This window comes from Macaca mulatta, chromosome 11, assembly GCF_049350105.2.
Source record: "Macaca mulatta isolate MMU2019108-1 chromosome 11, T2T-MMU8v2.0, whole genome shotgun sequence".
Classification (NCBI taxonomy): domain Eukaryota; kingdom Metazoa; phylum Chordata; class Mammalia; order Primates; family Cercopithecidae; genus Macaca; species Macaca mulatta.
In genome coordinates this window covers 88,570,149-88,596,160 of record NC_133416.1, presented here as the reverse complement: position 1 = coordinate 88,596,160, position 26,012 = coordinate 88,570,149, and the positions used below count along the sequence as shown (strand labels likewise).

Genomic DNA, 26,012 nt, shown 5'->3' with positions numbered 1-26,012 from the left:
GTGTGTGTGTGTGTATATATATGTATATAGTGTGTGTGTATATATATATGTATATAGTGAGTGTGTGTGTGTGTCTGTGTCTGTATGTCAACAGAAAAGTATTGATCCTCTTTTCTCTACTGGTCACAGGTCCTAGTTCGCAATTATAAATTCCAATTATAACCCTTGATTTCTGGACTTACGTATATGGACCCATAGTTATTCCAAGAAAGACTCTACCTTACTTCTATTAGTAGTTCTGAGGATATACTAATTCCAGGATGATAGCATTCCTACTTAGCAATGTATTATGTCCATGCTTGAATTAAAATAGTCTTGGCTCATTTAACCATTCTATAAGATCGGTTACTTCTAAATGATGTAATAGTGTGATAAAATCAGGGGTCCCTGGGAGCATCCATCAATTGCATTACTCTTTTCATTGTAAAATCAGGTTTTTTTTTTTTGTTTTTTTTTTTTTGTCTGAAGTAATGTTGTGTATGATAACATGACTGTAAGCAAAAACTCAGTAAGATGGTGTTTCTGGGACCGGGCGCAGTGGCTCACGCCTGTAATCCCAGCACTTTGGGAGGCTGAGGTGGGCGGATCACAAGGTCAGAAAATCGAGACCATCCTGGCTAACATGGTGAAACCCCTTCTCTACTAAAAATACAAAAAAAAAAAAAAAAAATTAGCTGGGCGTGGTGGCAGGTGCCTGTAGTCCCAGCTACTCAGGAGACTGAGGCAGGAGAATGGCATGAACCCGGGGAGGCAGAGATTGCAGTGAGCCGAGATCAGTCATTGCACTCCAGCCTGGGCAACAGAACGACCCTCTGTCAAAAAAAAAAAAAAAAAAAAAAAAAAAAAAGATGGTGTTTCTGGTAGAAGTATGGCCATTAGAGAAGGCAAATCCATATCCAAAAAAGGGGTTTATTACAGTGAAGAAAAACTACTTTCTGTTTAATAGAAAGGATTTGATGTAATATGCTTGCTTCATGGTGAATAACTGGTCTCCAGCCGTATTTTATCATGGCAGGGCTCAAGTTAGATGGCTGCACCTTACTGCTGGGCCTCCGCCATGGTGGTAACTCCATCAGTCTTAATCATGGGAAGCCCATTTTGTCAGGTTTATGACCCTGAAACCATGGTCACTTCTTTATGCACACTGAGAAAAATGACAAATGAAATAGGCTGATATCTACAAGGTAAATCAGTTTGTCCACCAGGTTACTGAAAGACTCTTACAGAGTGAGGACCAGAAAATTAGTCCTAGCTCAGAGGTGATATTCACAAATTTTGATATTTTGTTTTCCTCAATACTATGACTCTAATAGTTACAGATCCTTTGGGAGAAGGTTTTCTGATTATCTATCACGATATGACAAACTATCCAAAAACTTAATGACACCAAACAACATTTTAATATGCTCATAGACTCTCCTGGGCCAAGGATTCAGAAAAAGAACAGTGGGGATGGCCCTTCTCTGATCTATAATATTTGGGGTCTCAGCCAAGATAACTGGTGACAATGATGTGCTGGTAAATGATTTCTTTTGTTAGCAAAATAAAAGCACTGATCTCTGGTGTTTGCCAATTTCCCTAGTGTAAATACTTCCACCATGGTTGATTTCAAGCTATGTTGATGTTACTCAATGCCAAGTTGGGAAAAAATTCACAGTACTGAACCATTATGTAGTATTTCTACCTTTTAGGTAAAATAGATGTAAATAATCTAAGGAGCATAGATAATAGTGAAATGTAATAAAAATAATTAGGAATTAATATACTTGAAATGTATACTATCTCTTAAAAATATTTTTATTTAATTATAAGCTTATGCAATTTAGACATAATGATTGCACTTAACCACCAGCTCACAAAACTCCTGAAAATTAAAATTAACAATCAGCTCCCAAAGCCAGAAGACATCTGTTCTAGCAAACCATTTGCAGGGGATGACTCAAATATTTGGGGTTAGGAAGATTTGCTTGTGAAGCGGATTCTTCATGCACATGTCTGGTGCCTGAGCTGGAATAGCTGAAGGACAGGTAGACTCAGTTGGAACTGCACACAAGAGAACCTACACATGGCCTGTCCATCATAACAGTCTTGGAATACTCAGACTTCTTAGATGATAACTCAGGGACCTAAGAGCCAACATTCTGGTCTACCAGTTGGAAGCTGCCTGGCCTTTTAGGACCTAAGCCCAGAAATCACAAAATGTGACTTCTGCCATACTTTGCTGGTCAAAACAGTCACCAGTCCACCCAAATTTAATGGGAGGGGACATAGACCCCCATGTCTCAATAGCAGGACAGTAAAAAAAATTGATGACTATACAAACTCACCTTAATTTTTTACAAATATCTAACTGTAGGCTGGGAGTGGTGGCTCACACCTGTAATCCCAGCACTTTGGGAGGCCGAGGCAGGCAGATCATGAGGTCAGGAGACTGAGACCATCTGGCTAACATGATGAAACCCCGTCTCTACTAAAAATACAAAAAATTAGCCGGGCGAGGTGGTGGGGTCCTGTAGTCCCAGCTACTCAGGAGGCTGAGGCAGGAGAATGGTGTGAACCTGGGAGGCAGAGCTTGCAGTGAGCCGAGATCTCACCATTGCACTCCAGCCTGGGTGACAGAGTGAGACTCCGTCTCAAAAAAAAAAAAAAAAAAAAAAAAAAAAAAAAAATTTCTAACTGTAAACTGACTCAGGTATAGGATTTGGAGAAGGCCAAGACAGTTTACCAGGTGACTCAAGTAAAAAATTATTCCCCCAGGTCTAGGGATTTTATTATTAATATTACTTTATTAATACAACCTAATTCTTGATGTCTTATTAACAACTCTATAATCAATTAGCTATCACAAAGATCCCAATGGATCAAACCATTCTGCCTATTATAGTAACCACACATAACTTAGCTTAGGTAGTTAATTGCTATTACTTAGCCTCTGCCACTGCAGAATTCTGTCATCCCCAGAGAAATCAAAGGGTTCCTTTTAGGACTAGCATCTCTCCATTTTTATTCTTTATCTGTAAAGAACTGCTGTTCTGGCAGTTTTGTAGGTCGTGTGTTATCTTTTTTCCCAATCTATTTCCCAATGCCTTAGTGAAGATAGTGTCACTTTGGTCATCTCAAGGGAAATAGCTGGGGGTGAGCTGAATTCACCATTTTTAACTCTATAAATCATCAGTTTCCTTCTACCTTCTACCCAGTGAATTTTTGGCTTTTACTCACTTGTTTTCGGCCACCACTGAGTTTATATTTTAGTTAACCAATGGAGCAAACAATTAAAACCACTTTTTGGTGTTTGACATCAAAGTTTAATTCAGATTATCTGAAAAATGTCGTCATATTGATTAATTTAACCAGATCAAAAAATGTTGTCCCCCTCTTTCTGTTTCAGTAATATTAGCATCTACATATATTTCCAGATTTCTGAAACTACAAATTAGCAAAAGCATACAGGTCTATTGATTTGAAATCCTTCTCTTTTTAGGTTAGACCTTGTTATTTACCTCTTCATATTTTAGAAGTCTGGAGGCAGAAAGAGGTGTTTGTGGTGGAACATGATGAGCAGAGGCTTCTTCTTGTAAGATAACTGCTTTAAGTGAAGTCATTCTGTGGCCATATAGAACTGGATTCATCACAGAATCAGGAAGACTTATTGCGATGAGAGTATCAGGGTAACTCAGACACATCTGAATCTTTCCAAATGTCCATTTTATAGTTCTTGGGGTGCCTGCTTTTTTTCTCGGAGTAATGGCAAGATTTCTACATAAGATTCCTGGTAAGGCTGTGAAATTATCATATATTGTAATTCAGTGACCCCTTAGATTAGACTTTGTATTTTCTTTCTGTTATGTTTTGGGATCTTGATAAGAGGCTATCATGAGCAGCCATAGCACCTCTTGGGTTCTCTAACTGAGCCTTGACCTATAATTTAAAACCTTAAGCTTGTCATTTTCTTTCTTTAAACCCTTCAGTGCAGTTCAAAGCATTCTGCTCGCTTCATTGTCCTTATATTCTTCATGCCTTTCAAATGGTCTATTGTAGCTATGACTCAATCCATCAAAGTCTTACTTACACAGACACCCCATTTTCAGAGAGCTCAGGTGTTTATATAACTATCTCACCTCTATGTACCATAGAAGACAATCTTCCTTCTTTTGATGCTAATCTATTAGTTCTGTCAAACCTATTCAGGTCAAACATCCCAGGTATCCATTTCTCTGAAGAATTTTGCCAATAAAGATACAAACTATTGCTTTAATCAGTACTTATTCATTCATTCAGTAAATATACATGAGCATCTACCATGTGCCAATCTTCTAGGCACTAAAGATACAGCATGAACAAAATAGATTTAAAAAAATGTATTTCCTTATTGACCTTACATTAAGTTTTGAAAGACAGGTAGTAAGCAAGAAAAATACATAAATAAATATGACATTAGATAGGGACAAATGCTAAGAAGAACAAAAAAGCTAGGAAGGAGATATCCAATGTCGTAGGTAACCAGGGAAAGTCTCGTTGAAAAGTGGCATTTGAGTTAAAACGTGAAAGAGATGGTGAAGTGAGATAGTCATACAGATATCTGAAAGAGAATGTTTTAGTTAGAGAAAATAAGAAGAACAAAGACCCTGTTGTGGGGACATGGATGTTTAACATGTTAAAAGCAAAATTAACAAAACTAAACAAACAAAAAACTGCAAGGCAGCCAACATAGCTATACCGGAATGAGCAAGAAGAAAAATAGGAGATGAGTTCAGAAAATTGAGATCCCTTTGGGACGTATAAGGACTTTGGCTTTCACTTGAGCCCAATAAGAAGACATTAAAAATTTGAGCAGAAGTATAAATGACCTAACTCACATTTTAGCTTAAATAGTGTTTTGAGAATAGCCTGAATATGAAAGGCTGAAAGCAGGAGAACCAGTTAAAGAGCCATTATAATTCAGGGGGAGATTGTAGGTCTTGGACACAAATGTTAGCAGTGGATGTAGTGGCAAGTGATCAGATTCTAGAAATTGAGGGAGCATGAAAGAGAGTGCTTACAAATACTGAATTGTTAACTTTAAGCTGGGTAAAGAGACAATGAGGGCATGAGGGTAGGGAGAAGCAGTTAAAAGTTCCATTTGCCAAATGCAAAGAGTGTGATTAAAAGATTTAAGTTGTCTCTGAAAACGGATGTCCTTTATAGCATCATTATTGTGTTTCTTTTCCTAGAGGGTGGGTATTTTATATTTCTAAATCTTACACTGTACTGTGCAAAATTAGATGCTGATATGTTTAATGAATTACTGTATTAAACAAGATGCCTCTAATTTACAATTAGAAAAAAGCAGTTTTCACTGTATTATAAAGGTTTCATTATTTATGTCATCAGATTGAAGGATAGATGTACATAATAATGTTAATTAGCCTAAGCTCTTGGGAAATAATGCCAATTAACCATGGCCACAAGCTTAGCTTTCATATAGGCCAAACCTGTATGGAAATATATAAAACTATATGACGTATGTAAATTTAACTCATTTATTAATATTTTAATCTGCTCAGCAAATATTAATTGCATACCTATAGATGTTGTGAATTGAGCTAACACCCAAATTCAGAGAGAATCAAGAGGATTAAGGCAGACAGACACTGTGCCAACTCTCTTGGAGCTTTTATTGCAATGGGAAAATAGAATGAAATTTAGTAGAACAATTTCTTTAAATTGCACATCATGAAATAGTCTGAAAAAAAAAAATTAGTAAGGGATTGAAATAGAGACTTGTGGAGGTGGGGAAAAGCAGAAACTACCTTAGGCAGTAGTGAGCAAATGCCTTGTTGAGAGATGATGTTTAAGCTGAGACAAACAATGGGAAAGAGCTGGTTAAATGAGGAACAAAGAAGGAGTACTTTAGGCAGAGGGTACAGCATAAGCAAAGGCTTGACATACTGAGGAGCTAAAAGTAGGCCAGGAAAGCTGGAACATAGTTTGCCAGGGAAAGATTGACATCAGATGACACTGGAAAAGTAGGCATTATTAAGTTCATGTAAATCTCCACAACCTGTGTAAAGCAGTTTGGATTTATGCAATGGATACATGTATCTGTAGAATTCGAGAGAATAGAATATGTTAAAGGGCTCCTTGAAAATTTCAGGTCTTTTTCATACTGAAAAACTACTAATATTATGTTGACCCTTAAATATGACTCTTATCTACTGATTTATATATGTTTAGTGTCGGCCGGGCGCGGTGGCTCAAGCCTGTAATCCCAGCACTTTGGGAGGCCGAGACGGGTGGATCATGAGGTCAGGAGATCGAGACCATCCTGGTGAACACAGTGAAACCCCGTCTCTACTAAAACTACAAAAAACTAGCCGGGCGAGGTGGCGGGCGCCTGTAGTCCCAGCTACTCGGGAGGCTGAGGCAGGAGAACGGCGTGAACCCAGGAGGCGGAGCTTGCAGTGAGCTGAGATCAGGCCACTGCACTCCAGCCTGGGCGACAGAGCGAGACTCCGTCTCAAAAAAAAAAAAAAAAAATATATGTTTAGTGTCTCAGATATTGGTGTTCTTTGTGCCCAATAATGGCAAAGTTTTCTAACATTTTGAGTCATAATTAGTGACAGCAAATGTAGAGAAATCAACCAAAAAATATGATACTAATACGTGACACTGAATCTAACAGTAGTATAGTGAAGACCAAAATTTTTCTTTACAATTGAACACTTAGAAAATATCTTGGAAAAAAGGAAAGTTGTTTTCTTTCCTTCTTTCCACCTTCAGTGTCTTCTATCTGTTTTTAAATCTTTTGTTTGGGTAATTTCTGCTGTATTTTCTTTATTTTGCATAAGTGGATACCACTTGTTAGCTTATGCTTTCCACTGTTCTTCCGAAGACCTTTCCTGTAATGCTTACCAGTTGTGTGTGGTTATTCACTAGTAAAATTATAATAACTGATAATAATCAAGCAGTTTCTGATTTTCTTCTCATGTGTCTTTGGTTTTAGCAGTGGAACTTCCTTTTGAAATGAAAACAAATATGAAACCCCAATTCACAAAACATTTCAAAGCAGATCTTCTCTGGCAAGAGCTAAGAGTGTGGAGCCTGAAACATCCTGGGAACTTTTCAGGGACTTTCCCTCCACCTCTGTCATGGCCCCAGAGGCTACCCTGGGAAATCATAGATTCTAACATAGACAATTCAAAACTAATTCCTTAACTTCCTTTCCTGAACTGACAATTGAGAATCTCAGTTACTATGTTCTAATTGGTTGCATATATTTTTCTATAATCTAAAGAAAAATTGTGAATAAAACCATGGGATTATTGAAGCTAAATTAACATTATAATGATTATGCTCATTTTATTCAATTCAAATAATTTTAATGGCCATATGTAAATGAAATAAATTTTGACTTTCACCGTCATCCTCTAAAAAGGTCCTGATGCATCAAGCAATGTTCTCTCATCACTAACATACATATTTTGTCAAGTGTTCTATTTCTGCTGAATCCATACTGAAAGTATTAAATTTGCTAAAGGACTGCATACATTTGCATTACATTTTTAAATTCAGTAACTTGTTATATGATACAATTTATCTTTAATGTATTTTATAAACCCTGTTTTAAACAGGTCTGTGCTTCTTTGTTGCCACTTGCAGTGTAACCTGCAACTAACATTAGATACTATGTAAGCCTGCAGTGTTTTAAGGGGGAAGTCATTTGAAAGTGTTCCTGACTTGTATTCAGAAGATAATTGCATTTTCTGTTAAACCCAATAGCTATTACTGGAGCATTTGGAGTGCCTTGTGTCACGACATGAAAGGTCACTAAGAATGACGGTGGTAAAACGGCAAGCCCAGTCTCCCTCAGGAGTATCCAGTGAAGTTGAAGTTCTCAAGGCACTGAAATCTTTGTTTGAGCACCACAAGGCCTTGGATGAAAAGGTATAGTATGGATAAAAGATTTCAAGCTTAACTACACTTCTGTCATCATCATCAAGCTCTTTGTCTTCATCCATTGACTCACCTGACTTCTAAAGTCAGTCAGTTGAGGAACACATTTGAGTTATATGAAAAATCATTTTTTTTAAGTGAAAATGGATTACCGTGTGGATGTTGGTAATATTCATAAACATCTTCTTTTTCTAAGCCACTGAATCTATGACTTACCAGAATTAGACTTCTATTATGGTACATTATAGCCCCACTTCAGATGGCATTCAAAATGTTGTATCATTTAATATTATTATTGAGTCTCTCTCTCTCTCTCTCTCTCTCTCTCTCTCTCTCTCTCTCTCTCTCTCAAACCCTGGTCTTTCTCTATAGATTCCAAAATAAGAGACCACTAACTGAAAGTTATATCTATTTTGAAGTACAAATTGGATGTACTTTAACTTTTAGACATTTATTTTAGAAGCATCTGATTTTCTAATGTCTCTAATATCTTAGTTTTAAATATTCATTTGAAGAGCCTCTGCAAGTAACATCATAAGGTATTAGTAGAAAAATTTGTGTTTAGATATTTTTAAAAGTAGCTGTAAGCTTCTCTTAGCTGTTACTCAAATAAGTTCTACTGACATATATAAACCAATAGGATGATAATATTCTTTGGAGATTAGGATGGCTTATGACATGATTTCAATTTTGTGAAATTTCAAAGACTGAACTTATAAAAATCAATAAAGCTTTAGGAGTTAGAGTGGAAATTGGGACACTTCATTGTAAAGTATCTGACAAGTTCTGAGCATTAAAATCCAAACTAGGGATTATTTCCGAGTTATATATAGTTTTTAAGCATGCAGATATTTTTGTTCTATTTAATATTTATATACATTTATATTTTTATCATTGGTATTTCAGATGTTCTGAGAACAGGGGATTATGTGGAATGTGTATGTAAGGATAATTATAATTCTGCCTTCTAGAGTATTAAGAAGAAATTGTATCTCATTTTTATTTTAGCAATGAGAGATGACTAGTATAAGAATTATTTTGAATAAAACAGAAATGAATATTATATAAAAATTCTTGCTAAATATGACATCAAATAATTATTTAATATTCAACATTTAGTTTCATATTATATTTCCTCTTTTTTATAAAAGTGCTAAGAATTTGCAAGAGTTTATATGTATAGAATTTTTAGTATGTGTCAGACTCCACGGCAGATGTTTGACACACAGCAATAAATAAGATATTCTCATTATGACGGAGAAGTTCAGAGTTAGTGCTAGGAATTCACATATCAATGAAAAACAATTCAAAAAAGACATATTTCCATCACAATATGTAGTCACAGAAAAGGTTATGACTATGTGAGTAATGACAAAGACAAGGATGTCTTCAAGAAAGGGTGGCATTTGATCTAGGTATTAAAGAATGATTAAGGGTTTTTTAAGCACAGAAATACACTCTAAGCAGCAGGACCCACACGGAAAATAACCCAAAACTGTAAGAAGAGAAGGACCTGTTCAGAGAAAATTCAAGAGTTTGAGATGACTTAAATGAAGGTACTAGAGAATGTATGATTTGAGATGTTTCCTATGAGCATTCCCATATCACTTAAGTGAGGGATGCTTTTACAAAAGAATGATTATTTATCAGAATAGAGGTAATAAACAACATTTAAGACAAATAACCTGGTCATGTGAGTACATTTAAGAAGAAAATGGCTGTTGTACAACTTATTCTACATATAATTTACTTTATAGAAGTTCAGTGGGTTTAGTGCAACTAAATGAGTTGTTCTATCATATGGCCATAGGAGCTGTAATAATATGTATTAACTCACCAGAGGTATCCTGAACATTGGTGAGTTCAGGGACAACTGGACTGATTATCAACAAGTAATGCTCAGTGGCCTAAAGAAGACATGTTATGAGTTGGGACTCTAGAGTCAGACAGATCTGGACAAGTGACTTGACCATTCATTCTCAAAGCATCAATTACCTCTTATCTTGAATTAAGATAATACTAGTACTGACCTCAGAGTTGTCATGAGGATTAGATATGATCTGATATGCAAAGCTTTCAGCTAGTGCTTAGCATATGGCAAGACCTCAGTGGACATTTATGAATATTGTTATTAACAGGAGTAAATATCAGCATTTGATAAAACTTTCAAACCAAGTAAAAATATTGGTATTATTCTTGATCCAGATGCTTGTTTAAAACAGCATTTCATTTAGTTATCAAGGAACTCATATGTGTCTAAGTGCCTTCACAGACAATTTTCCTAAGAGTAACTCACAGCTTCTCACAGGGATGAGGAGGGATGTGGATATAGATATGTAAACAAGTAATACTATATATATAGAAAGTCAGAAAAAGATGCAGTTAACCATACCTTGGGAACAAGAAACAAACAACTTTATCATAGAGGGATTAGTACATATGCAGAACTAAATAAACTCTACAAGGATTGAGCATAGCTGTAGATAGTTGCAGTGATTCATAATTTTCATTATTAATGTCCAATTATTTATATAGCCACTAAATTGTAGAATGAGAACTATAGTTGTGAGAAAATATAGTTGTGTTTTTCAATTACTCAGAAATCATTGACTATTAAAAAAAAAACATATCAGACATGTATAGGAAATGTAAACCAAAACAAATTAAATATATATACCATCCTTATATATTTTCATTATCAAATATCTCAGTGTCAAAAATGAATTAGAGCTTCTGGTCTGAGGAGGTTTCCTCAAAAATATTTTCTGTTGTAGGAGTGATAATTCCCCAAATGCAACCCGGCCATATATTAATTTCAGTTTGCATTATTGATATTCACAGCAGCAATTTTTAAATTTATAATATAACTCAAAATATATTCAGAATTTTTTTTTATTTTCTTGTAAAATAGTTTTAGATTTATTACTTCGTGGACAACATAACCTCAATTTGTAAACCACTATTCTAAATATATGAGAAATTATTATTTTATTTTCATATTGTTGGGTAAATATGATAATTTTTATTCCTTAAAAACTCACTATAATGAAAATATAAACGCTTAAATTGTAGTAAATAGAAAACAGTTTGGAATAGTTCTAAGAGTTTAAGTTTAGCAAAACAAAGTCAGAAAGATATTTTAACCTACCACATAAGCTAGATTCAACCATTTCTTGCATGATGTAAATGACTTAGAGAGATTTTAATGTGTCAGTATTTTAAAATATGGTAACTTCCTCTCTCTACAGCAGTTTAAGTGTGATATGATCAAGCTTGTGTATGGTGAGATTATTACCATATTTAGATTGCTTCTTATTGCTGTTCTCATTAACCAGGTTTACTAGGCCTTCTTCAGAACACCAGTATTTTACAGTTGGTATTTTAGAATATGGGAATCCCTGGTAAACATCACACGTCTGTTGAAACGTTTTTTGATATATGCATTCCACACATCAGCTGTCCTGCTCATTTTCATGGCTTCAGGATATTTGCTGCTTTTTCATGTATTCAAAATTCATAAAAAAGCATTCTCCAAATCAAATCATCAAATATTTCCTGCTATGTAACTAGTGTTTGGTTATTAATCAGTATTAATTCTATGTATTTGTTAACAATTGGATATTTGTCTAACAGGAATGATACTTGGCAGTTAATCTCTAGCTCAATATGATGAAAGATCCTGTGCAACTGTTTTAGACATCAAGTCTCCATTTATGTGTGTATTACTGTTTTTAGAGAATTTGAGCATAATAAAATATAATTAATATTAAAACCCCTACTTGGATATTTTTATTGCTGATTCATGGTCTGTTTCAGGAATTAAATGCATCCATTCATCTGAATATATGTGGTATCCTAATACAATACTAAAATGTGATTTAGATTTTTTTAAATTCTTAATTAGATCCTAGGATAATAGGTCATTACTGACTTTTTGTTTGTTTGCTAACTGGAAAAATAATATTATAATTCCAACTTAAATTTGTTTATGTATCTGGGTTTTTACATATTTTATAAATTTAATCTCTATTCCCAGTTAAATCTTATTAGAAGAGAAAAATACCATTTATTAAAATATACTGTCAGTAAGTTAACAAAATGAAAGCTCATAGGAATATAATTATATATTAAAATACATCTTAACTGCACAAATACTATGGCATTCCCATGAAAAATCTATGTTAATTTATAAATAATTGAAAATCCACCATGAATTGCATCTTAAGTTAAAGCTATAAAGTTTTTTTGATTTTTTAGGTAAAATTAAACTGCTGTGGTCATTCATTTTAATTCAGCAATATTTATTTCTATGAATTGTTATATATATAATACATTTATTTAATATATATATCAAGACATATCTATAGATCTAAACATACAACAACTAAAACAATTTTAGAAGTTCTAAGAAAGCAAGGATCAAAGAAATACTTCTTTGAGTTTCAGTTATGTAAGAAGCAAGTATAAATTATGACTTTCAAACTAAAATATACAGAGATTTTGGTTCTATAAAATACAATGGTTTAACCTTTGGTATCTGAAAGTTAGTTGGAAATTCCAAAATACTTAAATACTTTACAGTTCCCCCAAAACAAAATAGACCTCTAATTCATACAAAACATAGAAGCAAAGAACACTTTTCAGGTTTTAAAAGGCCTTTCCTTCAGGCAAATTATTTTTGAAGTTAGATACTATTTACCAAATGAAAATTTACTTATTATTTTACAGAAGTAGAGAAAAAGGTGGGGTATTTTTTTTTTCCTATTTGTCACACTTAGTCAGTGACTATTTTTCAGATGAATTCATAATATACTTTTAAACTTTGTATTCGCTTACTATGAATCAGAATTCAGAGCAAGACAAATCAATCTCCAGCCCCACCTGAAGCTCTATGAGGGAACTACCAAAAGGATTTGCTTACAAGGAAATCCCTTGATAAAGTGACAATACGAGGTGGCAATGCATTCATTGTATTTTTGCCAGGTTTAGTATTCGGAGCACATAGGGATATAAATACTTCTTTAATAATTTGCCAAATTGACTGTCTCTGATGATGTTAATGATGGATTCGGCACAGTTTAATATGCATGGGATGTACATTACTGCACATATTTTGATTTTTCTTCTAGGTAAGGGAGCGACTGAGGGTTTCTTTAGAAAGAGTCTCTGCACTGGAAGAAGAACTAGCTGCTGCTAATCAGGAGGTAACATGCCACACTTTCTCCTCTTTTGAGGTGCAATATCGCTGACATTACATCCCTTGTGTTTCACGTCACTTTTATTAATACTGTCACTAAAAATAAATTACATGCTGTCTATGCCATTGAACAAGGCTTGTTGAAATTAGTTACCAGAGTCTTGCCTTCTGCTTTTTGGTTATTTATATGTGTCACTACTAGACAAAAGGAAAATTATCAAGAGCTAGTGACATGCGAGCTAGTGAGATGAAGACTTAGAAAGACTGCAGGCAGAGCGTCAGTCCTTTCAAGAAGGAAAACACAGCTCCAAAATTGGAACACATATCAAATAACTGTTAAACTTACAAAATGCTACAAATAAAAGTGAACTCCTTAGAGAGATATACTTCTGCTCAGGTCCTGCCTATTCTTATCTTCTAAAAGCACTGTACTCATGTTTAGTGACAGCACTGAATCCACTTCTGCTACTCTTCACAACTCCAAAAAAAGTATTTTCAATCATCTTTTCAAGATTTATAAAGTTATTTTCTCTTTGGAAGATTCTACTTCTCTTGGGTTTTAGTGCACAAATTATCTTGGATAATTAGGCATATATAGAGAGTAAATAAATTTGTTTATATATACATTTATCTGTCTATACATATTTCTCTCTCTCTCTCTATATATATATATAATATATATATAATACCTAGTTTTATCCCTCAAGTATTATTATAGTCTCCTATAGGCAGTGTGGTACATCTGATTGATTTTTACATAGATCAAATAACATTTTACCTATATATAGATATATAGAGATAAGCAAATTTAACCTGTGTCAGCCATTAAAATAGTCCCATCTCTCTTTTTCTCTGACATTTATAAGGCTACTTTTTTCCTAGAAGTTTATTCCAGTAATGTAATATTGGTATTACTAGTAGTGGACATACTAATATAATTTAGCAAAATCTTCCTACTCTTAAATAAGCAAGGGTAGAGGGGAGGGAATAATGAAGAGGGTTGATTAATGAGTACAAATTTTCTGTTAGATAGAAGAAATATGACCTAGTGTGTGATAGATCAGTAGATTGATTATAGTTAACATTAATCTAATGTACATTTCACAATAGCTAGAAGACAATAATTTAAATGTTCCTAGCAAAAAGTAAAGATAAATAGTTAATGTGGTAGATATTCCAAATAACCTGATTTGATCTTTACACATTATATAAGTGTATCAAATTATCACAAGTACTCCAAAGTATGTACATCTATTATGGATCAATAAAATAAATAAATATAAATAGATTTATAAAAAGATATACGACTAAGATCAGTAATGATAAGTCCTATAAAGGAATTTATAAAAAGATGATGTTTACATATACATTATGCATACAGACAAATACACAGTTTCAAACCACTCAATAAATCTTGTCAGTATAAACTTCTTTTTTTTTTTTTTTTGAGACGGAGTCTTGCTCTGTTGCCCTGGCTGGAGTGCAGCGGTGCGATCTTGGCTCACTCCAGCCTCCTCCTGCTGGGTTCAAGGGATGCTCCTGCCTCAGCCTCCCTAGTAGCTGGGATTACAGGCACCCACCACCATGCCCGGCTAATTTTTGTATTTTTAGTAGAGATGGGGTTTCACTATGTTGGTCAGGCTGGTCTCGAACTCCTGACCTCATGATCCAACCACCTCGGCCTCCCAAAGTGCTGAGATTACACACGTGAGCCACTGCACCCAGCCATTCTTTTGTTCTTTAAAATAAGCTAGATTAATTAAATGAGTGTATATATGCTTTTGTTTGTCCCAGCCATAACAATTTAACCTTTAGAAATAATGGACTTGCAGCTAGAAGGAGAGTAAATTCTATGTGAATTAAAGGCTAGTAGTGTTAAAAGCATAAATGGTGAAATAGCCATTTTTAAAAAGGAAAGAAAGCTTTTTGATGACCAGATTTAGCTTAGTAAACAGGATGGTTTGGAAAAAAAAAAAAGAAAAAGAAATAAGAGATTGGTACCTCTCAGTCATAATGGAAGAAAAGAACCTCTGGAGTAATAGGTAATGACAGGAAGTATGCAGTCTTTTAAAGAGATGGGGTTGATAAATTATCTTCAGGATGGGGTGTACTTGTTCCTGGAACTATCGGGAAAAAAATGTGTATTCATATTATATTTTATTAATGTTGTGATTTTTATGTGTGATAAAATATACATTCATTTTGGAAGTATTTCTCAAAATATTTCATTGATAAGGGCAAACAAACAAAAAGTTTGGTGACTACTAATATAAAAGCATGGCTTAATATGACCGTGAAAGAATTTATGTTTGTCATAAACAAAGGTGTGATGAGACCACTTGGCTAAAGTAAGCTGAAATAATAATGTCCCATAGGCCAGGCGCGGTGGCACACGCCTGTAATCCCAGCACTTTGAGAGGCCGAGGTGGGCGAATCAGGAGGTCAGGAGATCCAGACATCCTGGCTAACACGGTGAAACCCCGTCTCTACTAAAAGTATACACATACACACACAAAGTTAGCCGAGCGTGATGGCGGGTGCCTGTAGTCCCAGCTACTCAGGAGGCTGAGGGAGGAGAATGGGGTGAACCCGGGAGGCGGAGCTTGCAGTGAGCCGAGATCATGCCACTGCACTCCAGCCTGGGCGACAGAGGGAGACTCCCTCTCAAAGTGAGGCTCTGAAAATTTGCTCCAGAAATAGTAACTAAGTAGTTACTTCAATTATACATAAAATTGAACAGCAACCCTTGAGAACAAAAGTGGAGGAAAGATTTATGACTGTTTCCTGGAATATAGTTTTATCCCTCAAGTATTATTATATTCTCCTACAGGCAGTGTGGTACATTGGATTTTACATAGATAAAATTTTTACTTCTTTGTGGGGAAAAGAAAGAGAGATCAGACTGTTACTGTGTCTATATAGAAAGAAGTAGACATAAGAGACTGCATTTTGTTCTGTATTTGAGATGCTGTTAATCTGTAACCCTACCCCCAACCCTGTCCTGGCAAGAGACATGTGCTGTAGTGACTCAAGATTTAATGGATTTTGGGCTGTGCAGGGTGTGCTTTGTTAAACAAGTGCCTGAAGGCAGCATGCTTGTTAAAAGTCATCACGATTCTCTTAATCTCAAGTACCCAGGGACACGTACACTGCCAAAGGTCGCAGGGACCTCTGCCTAGGAAAGCTAGGTATTGTCCAAGGTTTCTCCCCATGTGATAGTCTGAAATATGGACTTGTGGGAAGGGAAAGACCTGATCATCCCCCAGCCTGACACCCTTGAAGGGTCTGTGCTGAGGAGGACTAGTATAAGAGGAAAAAGGCCTCTTGGCAGTTGAGATAGAGAAAAGCATCTGTCTCCTGCCCGTCCCTGGGCAATGGAACATCTCGGTGTAAAACCCAATTGTATGTTCTGTTTACTGAGAAAGGAGAAAACTGCCTTAGGCCTGAAGGTGGGACTTGCTAGTGGCAATGCTGCTCTTTATGCACTAAAAAGGTTTATGGAGATGTTTGCATATGCATATCAAGGCACAGCACTTTTCCTTAAACTTATTCATGTCACAAAGATCTTTATTCATGTGTCTTACTGCTGACCTTTTCCCTAGGATGATCCTATTATCCTGCCACTTCCCTTTTTACAAGATGGTAAGCACTTTGGGAGGCTGAGGCGGGCGGATCACAAGGTCAGGAGATCCAGACCACGGTGAAACCCCGTTTCTACTAAAAATACAAAAAAAATTAGCCGGGCGCGGTGGCGGGCGCCTGTAGTCCCAGCTACTCAGGAGGCTGAGGCAGGAGAATGGCGGGAACCCGGGAGGCGGAGCTTGCAGTGAGCCGAGATTGCGCCACTGCACTCCAGCCTGGGCGACAGAGCGAGACTCTGTCTCAAAAAAAAAAAAAAAAAAAAAGATAATGATCAATAAATACTGAGAGAACTCAGAGACCGGTGCCCGGGGCGGGTCCTCTGTATGCTGAGCGCCGGTCCCCTGGGCCCACCTTTTCTTTCTCTATACTTTGTCTCTGTGTCTCATTTCCTTTCTCAAGTCTCTCATTCCACCTAAGGAGAAACGTCCGCAGGTGTGGAGGGGCAGGCCACCCCTTCACTTCTTAACATTCCTGTATATCTACTGCAGACTTTTCTGAATGCTTTTTGTTTTGCTTAAAATCATTTGTAAAAATAAGAGTCATTTGCATAAGTAAAAATCATGTCTGTTAGTAATTATTGTGCTCATTATTAACTTCCATATGTTTTGGTTTTGTTGTTGATTTTAACTAATGTCCATGTGTCTTGACTTGAATCCCTCTTTAGAAATTCACAAACCCAGCGATAAACAAAATTAACTTTAGTTTTCTAATAATAAATCGCTTATAAACAGTGATCCTTTTAAGAGAGTAAGTAGGAGAAAAGTCAACTTTAACTTTTTAATAAAATTGATATTTCAAAATTAAATACAAAAAAATCAGAATACACTTGCAGTTTGAGTTCTTGATTCTCTATGGTAACAGCAATTGGTATAAGAAATCGCTGTAAATAAAGCATCTTGTATTGGTGGTAACAAGATATATTTAGAAACCTGACCAAATACGTTTAGAAAAATTCATACTATTAGCAGCTTTAGGATAAGAACTAGGTGACTTTTGAATGTTGGAGGTAATAACTGAAGAAGATAGTTTTTAAAACAAAGAGCAAATTTTCATGCAAAAGAAAGTTTAAAAAATTATTAAGAGCCAAATGCAAATATATAATATAGATGAAAATAATCAGGAACCAGAGCAAAAGTCCTGCATATGGCTAAATGAGCAAGGAGCTGGAGAAATTGTATTTGGTGCTTCAGATTTAATTTTTTTTTTTATTTTTTTTATTTTTAGACAGGATCTCACTCTTGCCAAGGCTGCAGTACAGTGGCACGATCAAGGCTCACTGCACCTTCCATATCTTAGCCTCAGGTGATCCTCAAACCTCAGCCTTCCAAGTAGCTGGGACTACAGTTGTGTGCCACTATGCCCAGCTAATTTTTTTTGTATTCTTTGTAGAGATGAAGTTTTGCCATGTTGCTCAGGCTGGTCTTGAACTGCAGGGGTCAGTCTGCCCAACTCGGCCTCCCAAAGCACTGAGATTTCAGGTGTGAGCCACCACACCTGGCAATATTTCTGATTTTAAATTAAATTTAAAATGTATTTACAAGTGTCCCTTAACACTCCAATCTATTTGTTGTCTGAGTTCATGTTGCCATCTTGAAGAGTAAGGGTGCCACATTATGATAATCTGCTTGGTTCCTGAGTTTCTGGTTGTTATAGTGACCGTTTAGATATAAAACCTTATCCAAATGTTTTTTTCTGAATTCATTCAATTCCCAAATTCAGAATGGAGAATTAAGAAAACAGATTTAGATTGTGAATGATATCTTGATATAGTCATACATACACATATATGCATATGTAGAATCTGAAAAGACTATACAGTTTATTCTATCATTATATCATTTTAATAGACTTTATTCTCTCATCTATATATCATTATTATATATGGAGAGAGGTTCTCTCTCTCTCCCCACACACACCTACCACTTGTCTTATTCTCACAGATGGGTTTGGAGTTATCACCTCTTAATATCTTTTCTTTATATAATCTCTTTCATAGATCCCTCATCTATTCTTCCCAGACATCCAGGAATTCAACCATGACTTCTGTAGAAAAGAAACTAAAATCTATAGTTAAAGGTGTATGCACTACTCTGAGCCCCACAAAAGATTTCAGACATCCCTTTGGCATTTCCACAGGGCTTTGTTAATGATTGTATAGATTATTCTCTCCTACAAATTTCCAGCAGAGGGGCCAGTGCGAGCTGAAATCTAGTTCAGGGTTTGCTAATCCAGACACGCACGGGAGGACATAGCCACCTGTAGGGAGTACATTTTCTAACTTACACAAAAGTGCCTTATGCTCTGATGGGCCTGAATTGCCACCTAGTTTTCCTGATGTCTTCTTAGATTCTATATGGCACATTAATGTAATGAAGTGAGTCGTCTCATTAAAAAGAATACAAAACCACTATGTGTTCTTTTCTGGAAAAAGCCCCCAAACATTCTGCTATGTGAAAAGAATGAAATTGCATAGAATAATCTCAATATTTTTCAAATATAAATAATAATAATAATTCATTATTGCAGGAATAGAAAAAGTTTTAGATATAAATACCAAACTCTAATTATTTGTTTTCTCCATTGTTTGCAAGTATATAGACTATATGTGTCTGTAGTGTTTGAATTTTTAATAACTTTTCATTATTCTTATAAACAAAATAATAAAGTCATTTTAGAGTCAGATTTTATTGTCCATAATGACATTAATACTAGATCATTTTATGGAGCACTTAATAGTAATCATAGTTAATGTTTACTGAGGGATTTAAATCCCTCAGTACATGCTAAATACATATATGTCAGTACACTAATGCTGGCAGGTGCATACTATTATTTTACAAATCAGACCAGAGAAGTTATTTCTCCTAATGTGCTACTATTCCCTCCTACTTGAAAATGTAGTTATCTTTGAATTTGTCTTAACTCTCTGCTTTCAATTGTTTCAATTTATGTATATAATTGTGTCTATAATGCTCCCCATATCTTTTTACTCTCACCTTTTTTCATATGTATTAAAATTGTAATAGTTCAGGTCTTCATGCATACTCACCTGAAATATTACAGTAGGCTTTTATCTGTTCTTATCGCTTCTCTCTTTTGCTGTATAATTCTGCAAGGTTAAACTTGCTAAGTGAAGCCCCAATTATAATGATTACTTTTGTAATATGTTCGCATCTATAATATATACATATATATGATATATGCCATGTTAAGACATTGATAACATAATGATATATTATGTTTTATTAATATATGTTAACAATGTAGTGATATATGGTACATAGACTTGTAACATGCCATCAAAAATTTCTTCAATGTTCCTAACCTACAGATTCTACTTTAACTCCACCACCCTTGCTGCTCTACCTGAGTCATTCTAAGGCCTTGTTAAGTCATAGAGTGTATTGTTTTAAAGAAGCCAACATTTTTCCTGACTATAAATCTTACTGATGCTAAGGTCTTTCCTGGAATATCTCCACAACCCCAAATCACTCATTGAAAACATATTTCCCTATTTAAGCTGAAGCTCAGATGTCACCTCTTTAATGAACTATTTTATAATTCTTTGCCAATAGGCTCCTTAATTTAAGTGGCTAAAGCTCGTTGCTTCAGCCTGTATTACGACTGTTTAACAAGTATTAGGGTTAATTTTATACTTGTGTAAGCTATGTCATTAGTTTACTGAAAAAATAGACTTCATCTCTCTCCTTTATATTTATTTCACTCAGTAACAGTGATATGAACCTCTTGATCAATATATATTTGTCAAATTGCGTTATATACACTTCATTCTGACTAGTGTTTTCATGTTGACTATTCTCTTAATGAACCATTTGAACAACATTCGGTACGCTCAATAAACAGCAATATGTTGATCATAGGTATCAAATGAACAAGTTGTTTCTTCTTTCAATTTAATTAATGAATCTCTGTCATGTGCAGAAAATTTTGAGAGTCTCTGAAAGGAAGAAATGGAAAGAAAGAAAATAAATGAGCATTAAGTAAAATTTAATGTAACTTGCCCTCTCTTGAAAGAAATAGACATATACACGTATTACTAAGATGTAATTTAGTGCAAAATAACTAAATACAAAATACAGGCACAAGCAAAATACAGAAGGGAACAGAGAAGAAGGGTATTCTGTGCCAAAGGATCGGAGAAGACTTCTACCTAAAAATACAGCGTTTGAGCATATCCTTGAAGGAAGTCTATGATTTGACTTCAAAACCGTGGGAAGTATTTCAGGCTGAGGAGACAGAATGATTAAGAAAATCCGAAACTGCCTGTTTCAAGAATAAGGAATGTTGCATTAATAAGAGTCAGGGTATGAAAAGATACAGAAGAGGAGGGTAAAGAGGTTGATGGGATCCAGATTCTGGAGGGCTAAAAATTTGTAGATTTTATGCTTTATGAAATGAGAAAGCACTAAAGGTAATATTATGGTTTTTTTCCTGTTTTTTTAAAATAATTTTTGGCAAAGTGAAAACCATTAAAGGTATGTTTTTGTGTGTCTTTTTGTAAAGGGTTTATTTTTGGTAAAGTGTAAGGTTGAGGTGGCAAAGAGCTGGAAAGTTGGCATAATTTGATACGCTTGGTTAGCATAATAATCCATGTGATTTTAATCATGGTACTTCAACAAATACTTATTGGGCATCTTCCATTTGCCAGATGTTTCATTAAGTACTGGGTATAAATATGTTAACCAACTCATATGTGTAAAAAGTTAGTTCTGGTCGGGAGTGGTGGCTCACACTTGTAATCCTAGCACTTTGGGAGGGTGAGGTGGGCGGCTCATGAGGTCAGGAGTTCAAGAGCAGCCTGACCAACATGGTGAAATCCCATCTCTACTAAAAATACAAAACTCATCTGGGTGTGGTGACACATGCCTGCAATCCCAGCTACTCGGGAGGCTGAGGCAGGAGAATCACTTGAACCCGGGAGGTAGGGATTGCAGTGAGCTGAGATCGTGCCACTGCACTCCAGCCCGGGCTACAGAGCGAGACTCCGTCTCAAAAAAAAAAAAAAAAAAAAAAAAGTTAGTTCTGCTCTGAAGGCCAGTATGTGAGATAGACCTGTCAAAAAGTAATTATAAGCTGGGTGTGTTGGCATATATGTGAAATCCCACCTACTCATTACACTGAGGCAGGAGGATCACTTGAACTCAGGAGTTTGAGACCAGCCTCAGCAACAAATCGAGACCCCATCTATTTGTTAAAAAGCAATTATAAGGAAGAGTTAGTATTTAATGTGTACAGAATTTCAGTTTGGGAAGATGAATGAAGTTCTAAAGACGGATGGTGGTAACGGTTGCTTAACAATGTGAATGTATTTTATGCCATTGAGTAGTACTTAAAGGGCATACTTAAAAATGATTTAAAAATACTATTTTATCTTGTTTTATCACAGTAAATGTAATTATAATACAGTATGACTAATGTGAAAATAAAAGTCGGTACAAGGTTTAGTAATATTACCAAAGGGTGGAATTCATTGTAGGGGTATGAATAGGAAGAACAGATGGTGCTACAAAAGTGACTATAAAGAGCTCACCAGATGGACTTGGAGGAAGAAAATGGAAGCAGGTAGAGGTAGGATTGGGGAGGAGGCGACAGAGAGAGGCAGATCTGAGTGGGGGTAGCTAGAGCTAGGCTTTGTCCTGCAGACAGCAGTGAGCCAACAGAATTTTTAGGAAGGGAAGAGATATAATTGGACTTTTGGTTTTATAGACTAATGGTATCTTAAAAAGTTAAAGGTAAAAAATGTATTAGATGGTCAAGGTACTGTGTTTAAAGATAGATTTAAAAGAATCTTCATGATCTTAAAAGAATCAAGGGGACAGTGTCAGAAAATACAGCACTGAGTAGACCACAGGTATTACTCTGTGTGGCATTTCTTATGTTCTTTTAGTAATGGCAAATATAAATTTTAAAAAACAAAATATTGTAAATAAATACATACATAATGAAAATGTGTTGTAATTTTAGGCCTTTTTCAATGGCCCCACTTAGGCAGATTGGATTGTTAGCGTTGAATACATGTTCCAGGCCTTTGTCCTAAAAAAGTGAGCCCAGGCAATTTAGACACAGAAAATACAATAAAGTCTTTATTTATTTTTATTTTTTTGCAGAGTATTGTTGTTATTGCTTAAAATTGGAAAGCCACAAAAAAAAAAAAAAAAGAAAAAAACCACACACACACACAATAAAGGGAAGTACGAGGGGGAATAAATAGATTACATCCTAACAATGTGTTCCCTTTTATCAGAAACCTGTACACTTTTAAAATTATTTAATTAAGCCAGACGAAATGGATTATTCAGAAGCTCCCATAAAAATTCAATTGACAGACTAATTTGCAGTGAATACACAGGCGTGCTTATTTTAAAAGCCTTTCCACATGATTGCATTATACATAAAAGGAACTGGCAAGTGTAGTTGTAGGCTGAACTATATTTTTTATTGCCTTTACTCTGTGCACGCTTATTCCAACCACTGAATTTACCAACTTTCAATTAGAATTTTCCAAGGAAATTAACAATTATTGTACCTCATCTACAACCAGCTTTATCTCTGAAGTCTATTTTCCTAAGGAAAAATTAAAGAACTTGCATGGGCATATTAAGTACCATTCACATTTAGAAAAATATTGGATCAGGATGATGAAAGAAGCTAGAGACAGCAACACACATTTTGGGGACATTACAGGCCCAAGGATCATGAACATTGCGTCACCTATGTTATTCCATGTAATCACCCCCAAAATCCTTTGAGTTAGGCTAAGAACTAGTACTCTGTTAAACCCATGGAAATAAATGGAAAACTGGAAAAGGTGAATAGATACAGGCAAAGGTGAAAGCTATTCTAAAAGCAAAGAGACTGGAATGAAGGAAGGAGAGATATGAGACTCAAGCAAGTCAAAAGTCACTGAACCAAAAGGGAGACAGCAATAGTGAGATAGCAAGATATTGAGAGAGAGAGAGAGAAAGAGAGAGAGAGTTTTAAGCATAGTGATTGCAGGTGTTCAGTGTTTCCTGAAGGCATGGAGGATTATATCTGATATGAAATGATTTCACTTATAGTTAAGAGGTCACTGGAAATGTTTACAGAGATAGTTTCAGTAAACTCTAACGAAAATGGAGTAACTGCAATTAAAAGAATGTATGAGTTCAGATAAAGAAAGAAGGTAATACTCTTTTGAGAAATTCAGGAACAAAGGGAAGGAGAGTATAGGCTGATTAATTCCAAACAGTAATGAGTGATAGCCTTATTATAATGGGACAGAATTGAAAATGTTTATAGCCATTGAAAACAAAGCCACAAATGAAGGACATGAAATTAATGATGGCAGCACAGTGGAGGATAACCATAATTTTAAGATCAATGGCAAGGAATAGAACTCCTTACTCTGAGAAATGGAGGAAGGAAAATAGAACACATAGTATAGTGATGAATGATTTGGAGAGGATTTCTTTTTTTATAAGGGAATCTCCTCAAGGAAATGGGTTATCTGCTAAGGAAAGTGAGAATAGAGTTATTTTTTAGGAACTAAGGAGATTATAAATGAGACAACATAGAACACAACAAGGAGCCAATAAGACTAAGCAAATAAATTTTAGTATGGGATGGTAGAACCAGATGAGGTTCTCATCAAGTTACCCCAGCAAATTAAATAAAAGCCAGTATTTCACAGCTCTTACCAACTGAAACAACATGGATTCTCCCATGGTATTTCCTTATTTAAATTTATAACGTTATTTTATTCATCATAATTCAAAGGGAAGAGATACAAACATTGAGCTAAAGTTGCCTTTGATTGCTTTGGCCACTTAGAATAAAATCAGTGTTAAAATTTTTCTCTAAAATTTGACACAGGTAAAAATCAGGGAACTTCTGAAATCCATGAATAGTTCAGCTATATTTGAATAGTTTAAAAGAAACTTAAATGGCTGATAATGATCCAGAAAAACATGGAGAAAGTAGGAGATTTTCTGAACAATACTCTATTAAGGAATTTGCCTAGAGGGAAGTAATAGAAATACTCATCTGAAGTTATAGGATCATTTATTTGAAAAATTAATCCAGTGACTAAGTCAGTTTTCTTTTCAAATTAAAACTGCCATATCTGTGAATAGAAAGCTCCACTGCAAAAGCTCTTAAGTTAAATTATTTCAGAATCCTAAAAATAAGAATCATTTCTCTTGAGGGGCCTTTGCAAATTATTCACTTTTGCATTTTTTAATTCTATCTGTTTCTCAGTTCTGTGAGATGAAAGCAGATTTAGTTTTGTATGTCTATCACTGCTTTATAAAAATGATTACTCTCAAAATGACTTTCTAATTTCCTGCATGTTTATGCATGCTACATATTCTAACTCCACTGATTAGCGTATTTTAAATATTAGGAATCATATTAGTAAATTCCATGACCAATTTTCACTTAACATTCGAACAGAAAGTCAGATAAAAGAGTTTTTTTGTTTGTTTTATTAACAATTGAAACAAGTTGCCATGACTAAACTTACCAGATGACAGCACGAGTTTAATGACAATAGTGTTTGCATAGGACAGTGACACCCTTGGAGTTTTGAACTTGTATTCCTTAAAGATAATGCAAAACTCTCTGATGCTATGTTTTTAGCTTGCCTGACAACAGTTGTGAGTTTCCAAAAGACCTACTTATTGGGAAAGTATTATTCCTGTTGGAAATGTATCATTTTTGGTTAGAAAATTGTACAGATTTTAATTTCCTGGAAAAGTTGAATGCTGGTTGAACAATGGATTTTTTTTTTTTTTTAATTTTAGATTGGTGAACTAAAAGTTTCAGTGTTGTTAAACCAGTAGTTATTTACAAAGACCTATGATTTCTTATTATACCTCTTGATTTTGCTTTATGATGATATTGTATTATAAAGATAAATAAAGAAACTGTAAATTATCCAAGTTATTACCATCAATAGAAAATGTCTCTTTTGCTGTTGATGATTATATTGTTATAATACAAAGAATCTTTCCCAGACAAAAAAAAATCAAGGTGTCTTATAACAATACATATTAAAATCCAGCAAAGAAGAGAGGTAACAAAATTGCTGTTTGCTACCTCCACTATTTTTACTAGTTCCAAGTCTTGTGTGAAACAATTATCTAAAATAGGAGTTAAAAGTGTCACCTATTATGTACAAGACATTTGAAGTTTGTTTGCAAATCTTTTCAGACTCTCTCCTATTTTGAATAGAATATTTTCT

General features: G+C 34.9%; 1 protein-coding gene across 4 annotated transcripts in view; it reads left to right on the top strand.

Annotated features, from left to right (window-relative positions):
- PPFIA2 (PTPRF interacting protein alpha 2) overlaps nt 1–26,012 on the top strand; it is a 499,294-nt gene that overhangs the window by 302,446 nt on the left and 170,836 nt on the right. For all 4 annotated transcript variants that reach the window (XM_028828829.2, XM_077952487.1, XM_077952486.1 and 1 more), the window contains 2 exon segments: nt 7,759–7,923; nt 13,062–13,136. In XM_028828829.2, the coding sequence (XP_028684662.2) occupies nt 7,813–7,923; nt 13,062–13,136 (186 nt within the window). In that variant the 5' untranslated portion in view covers nt 7,759–7,812.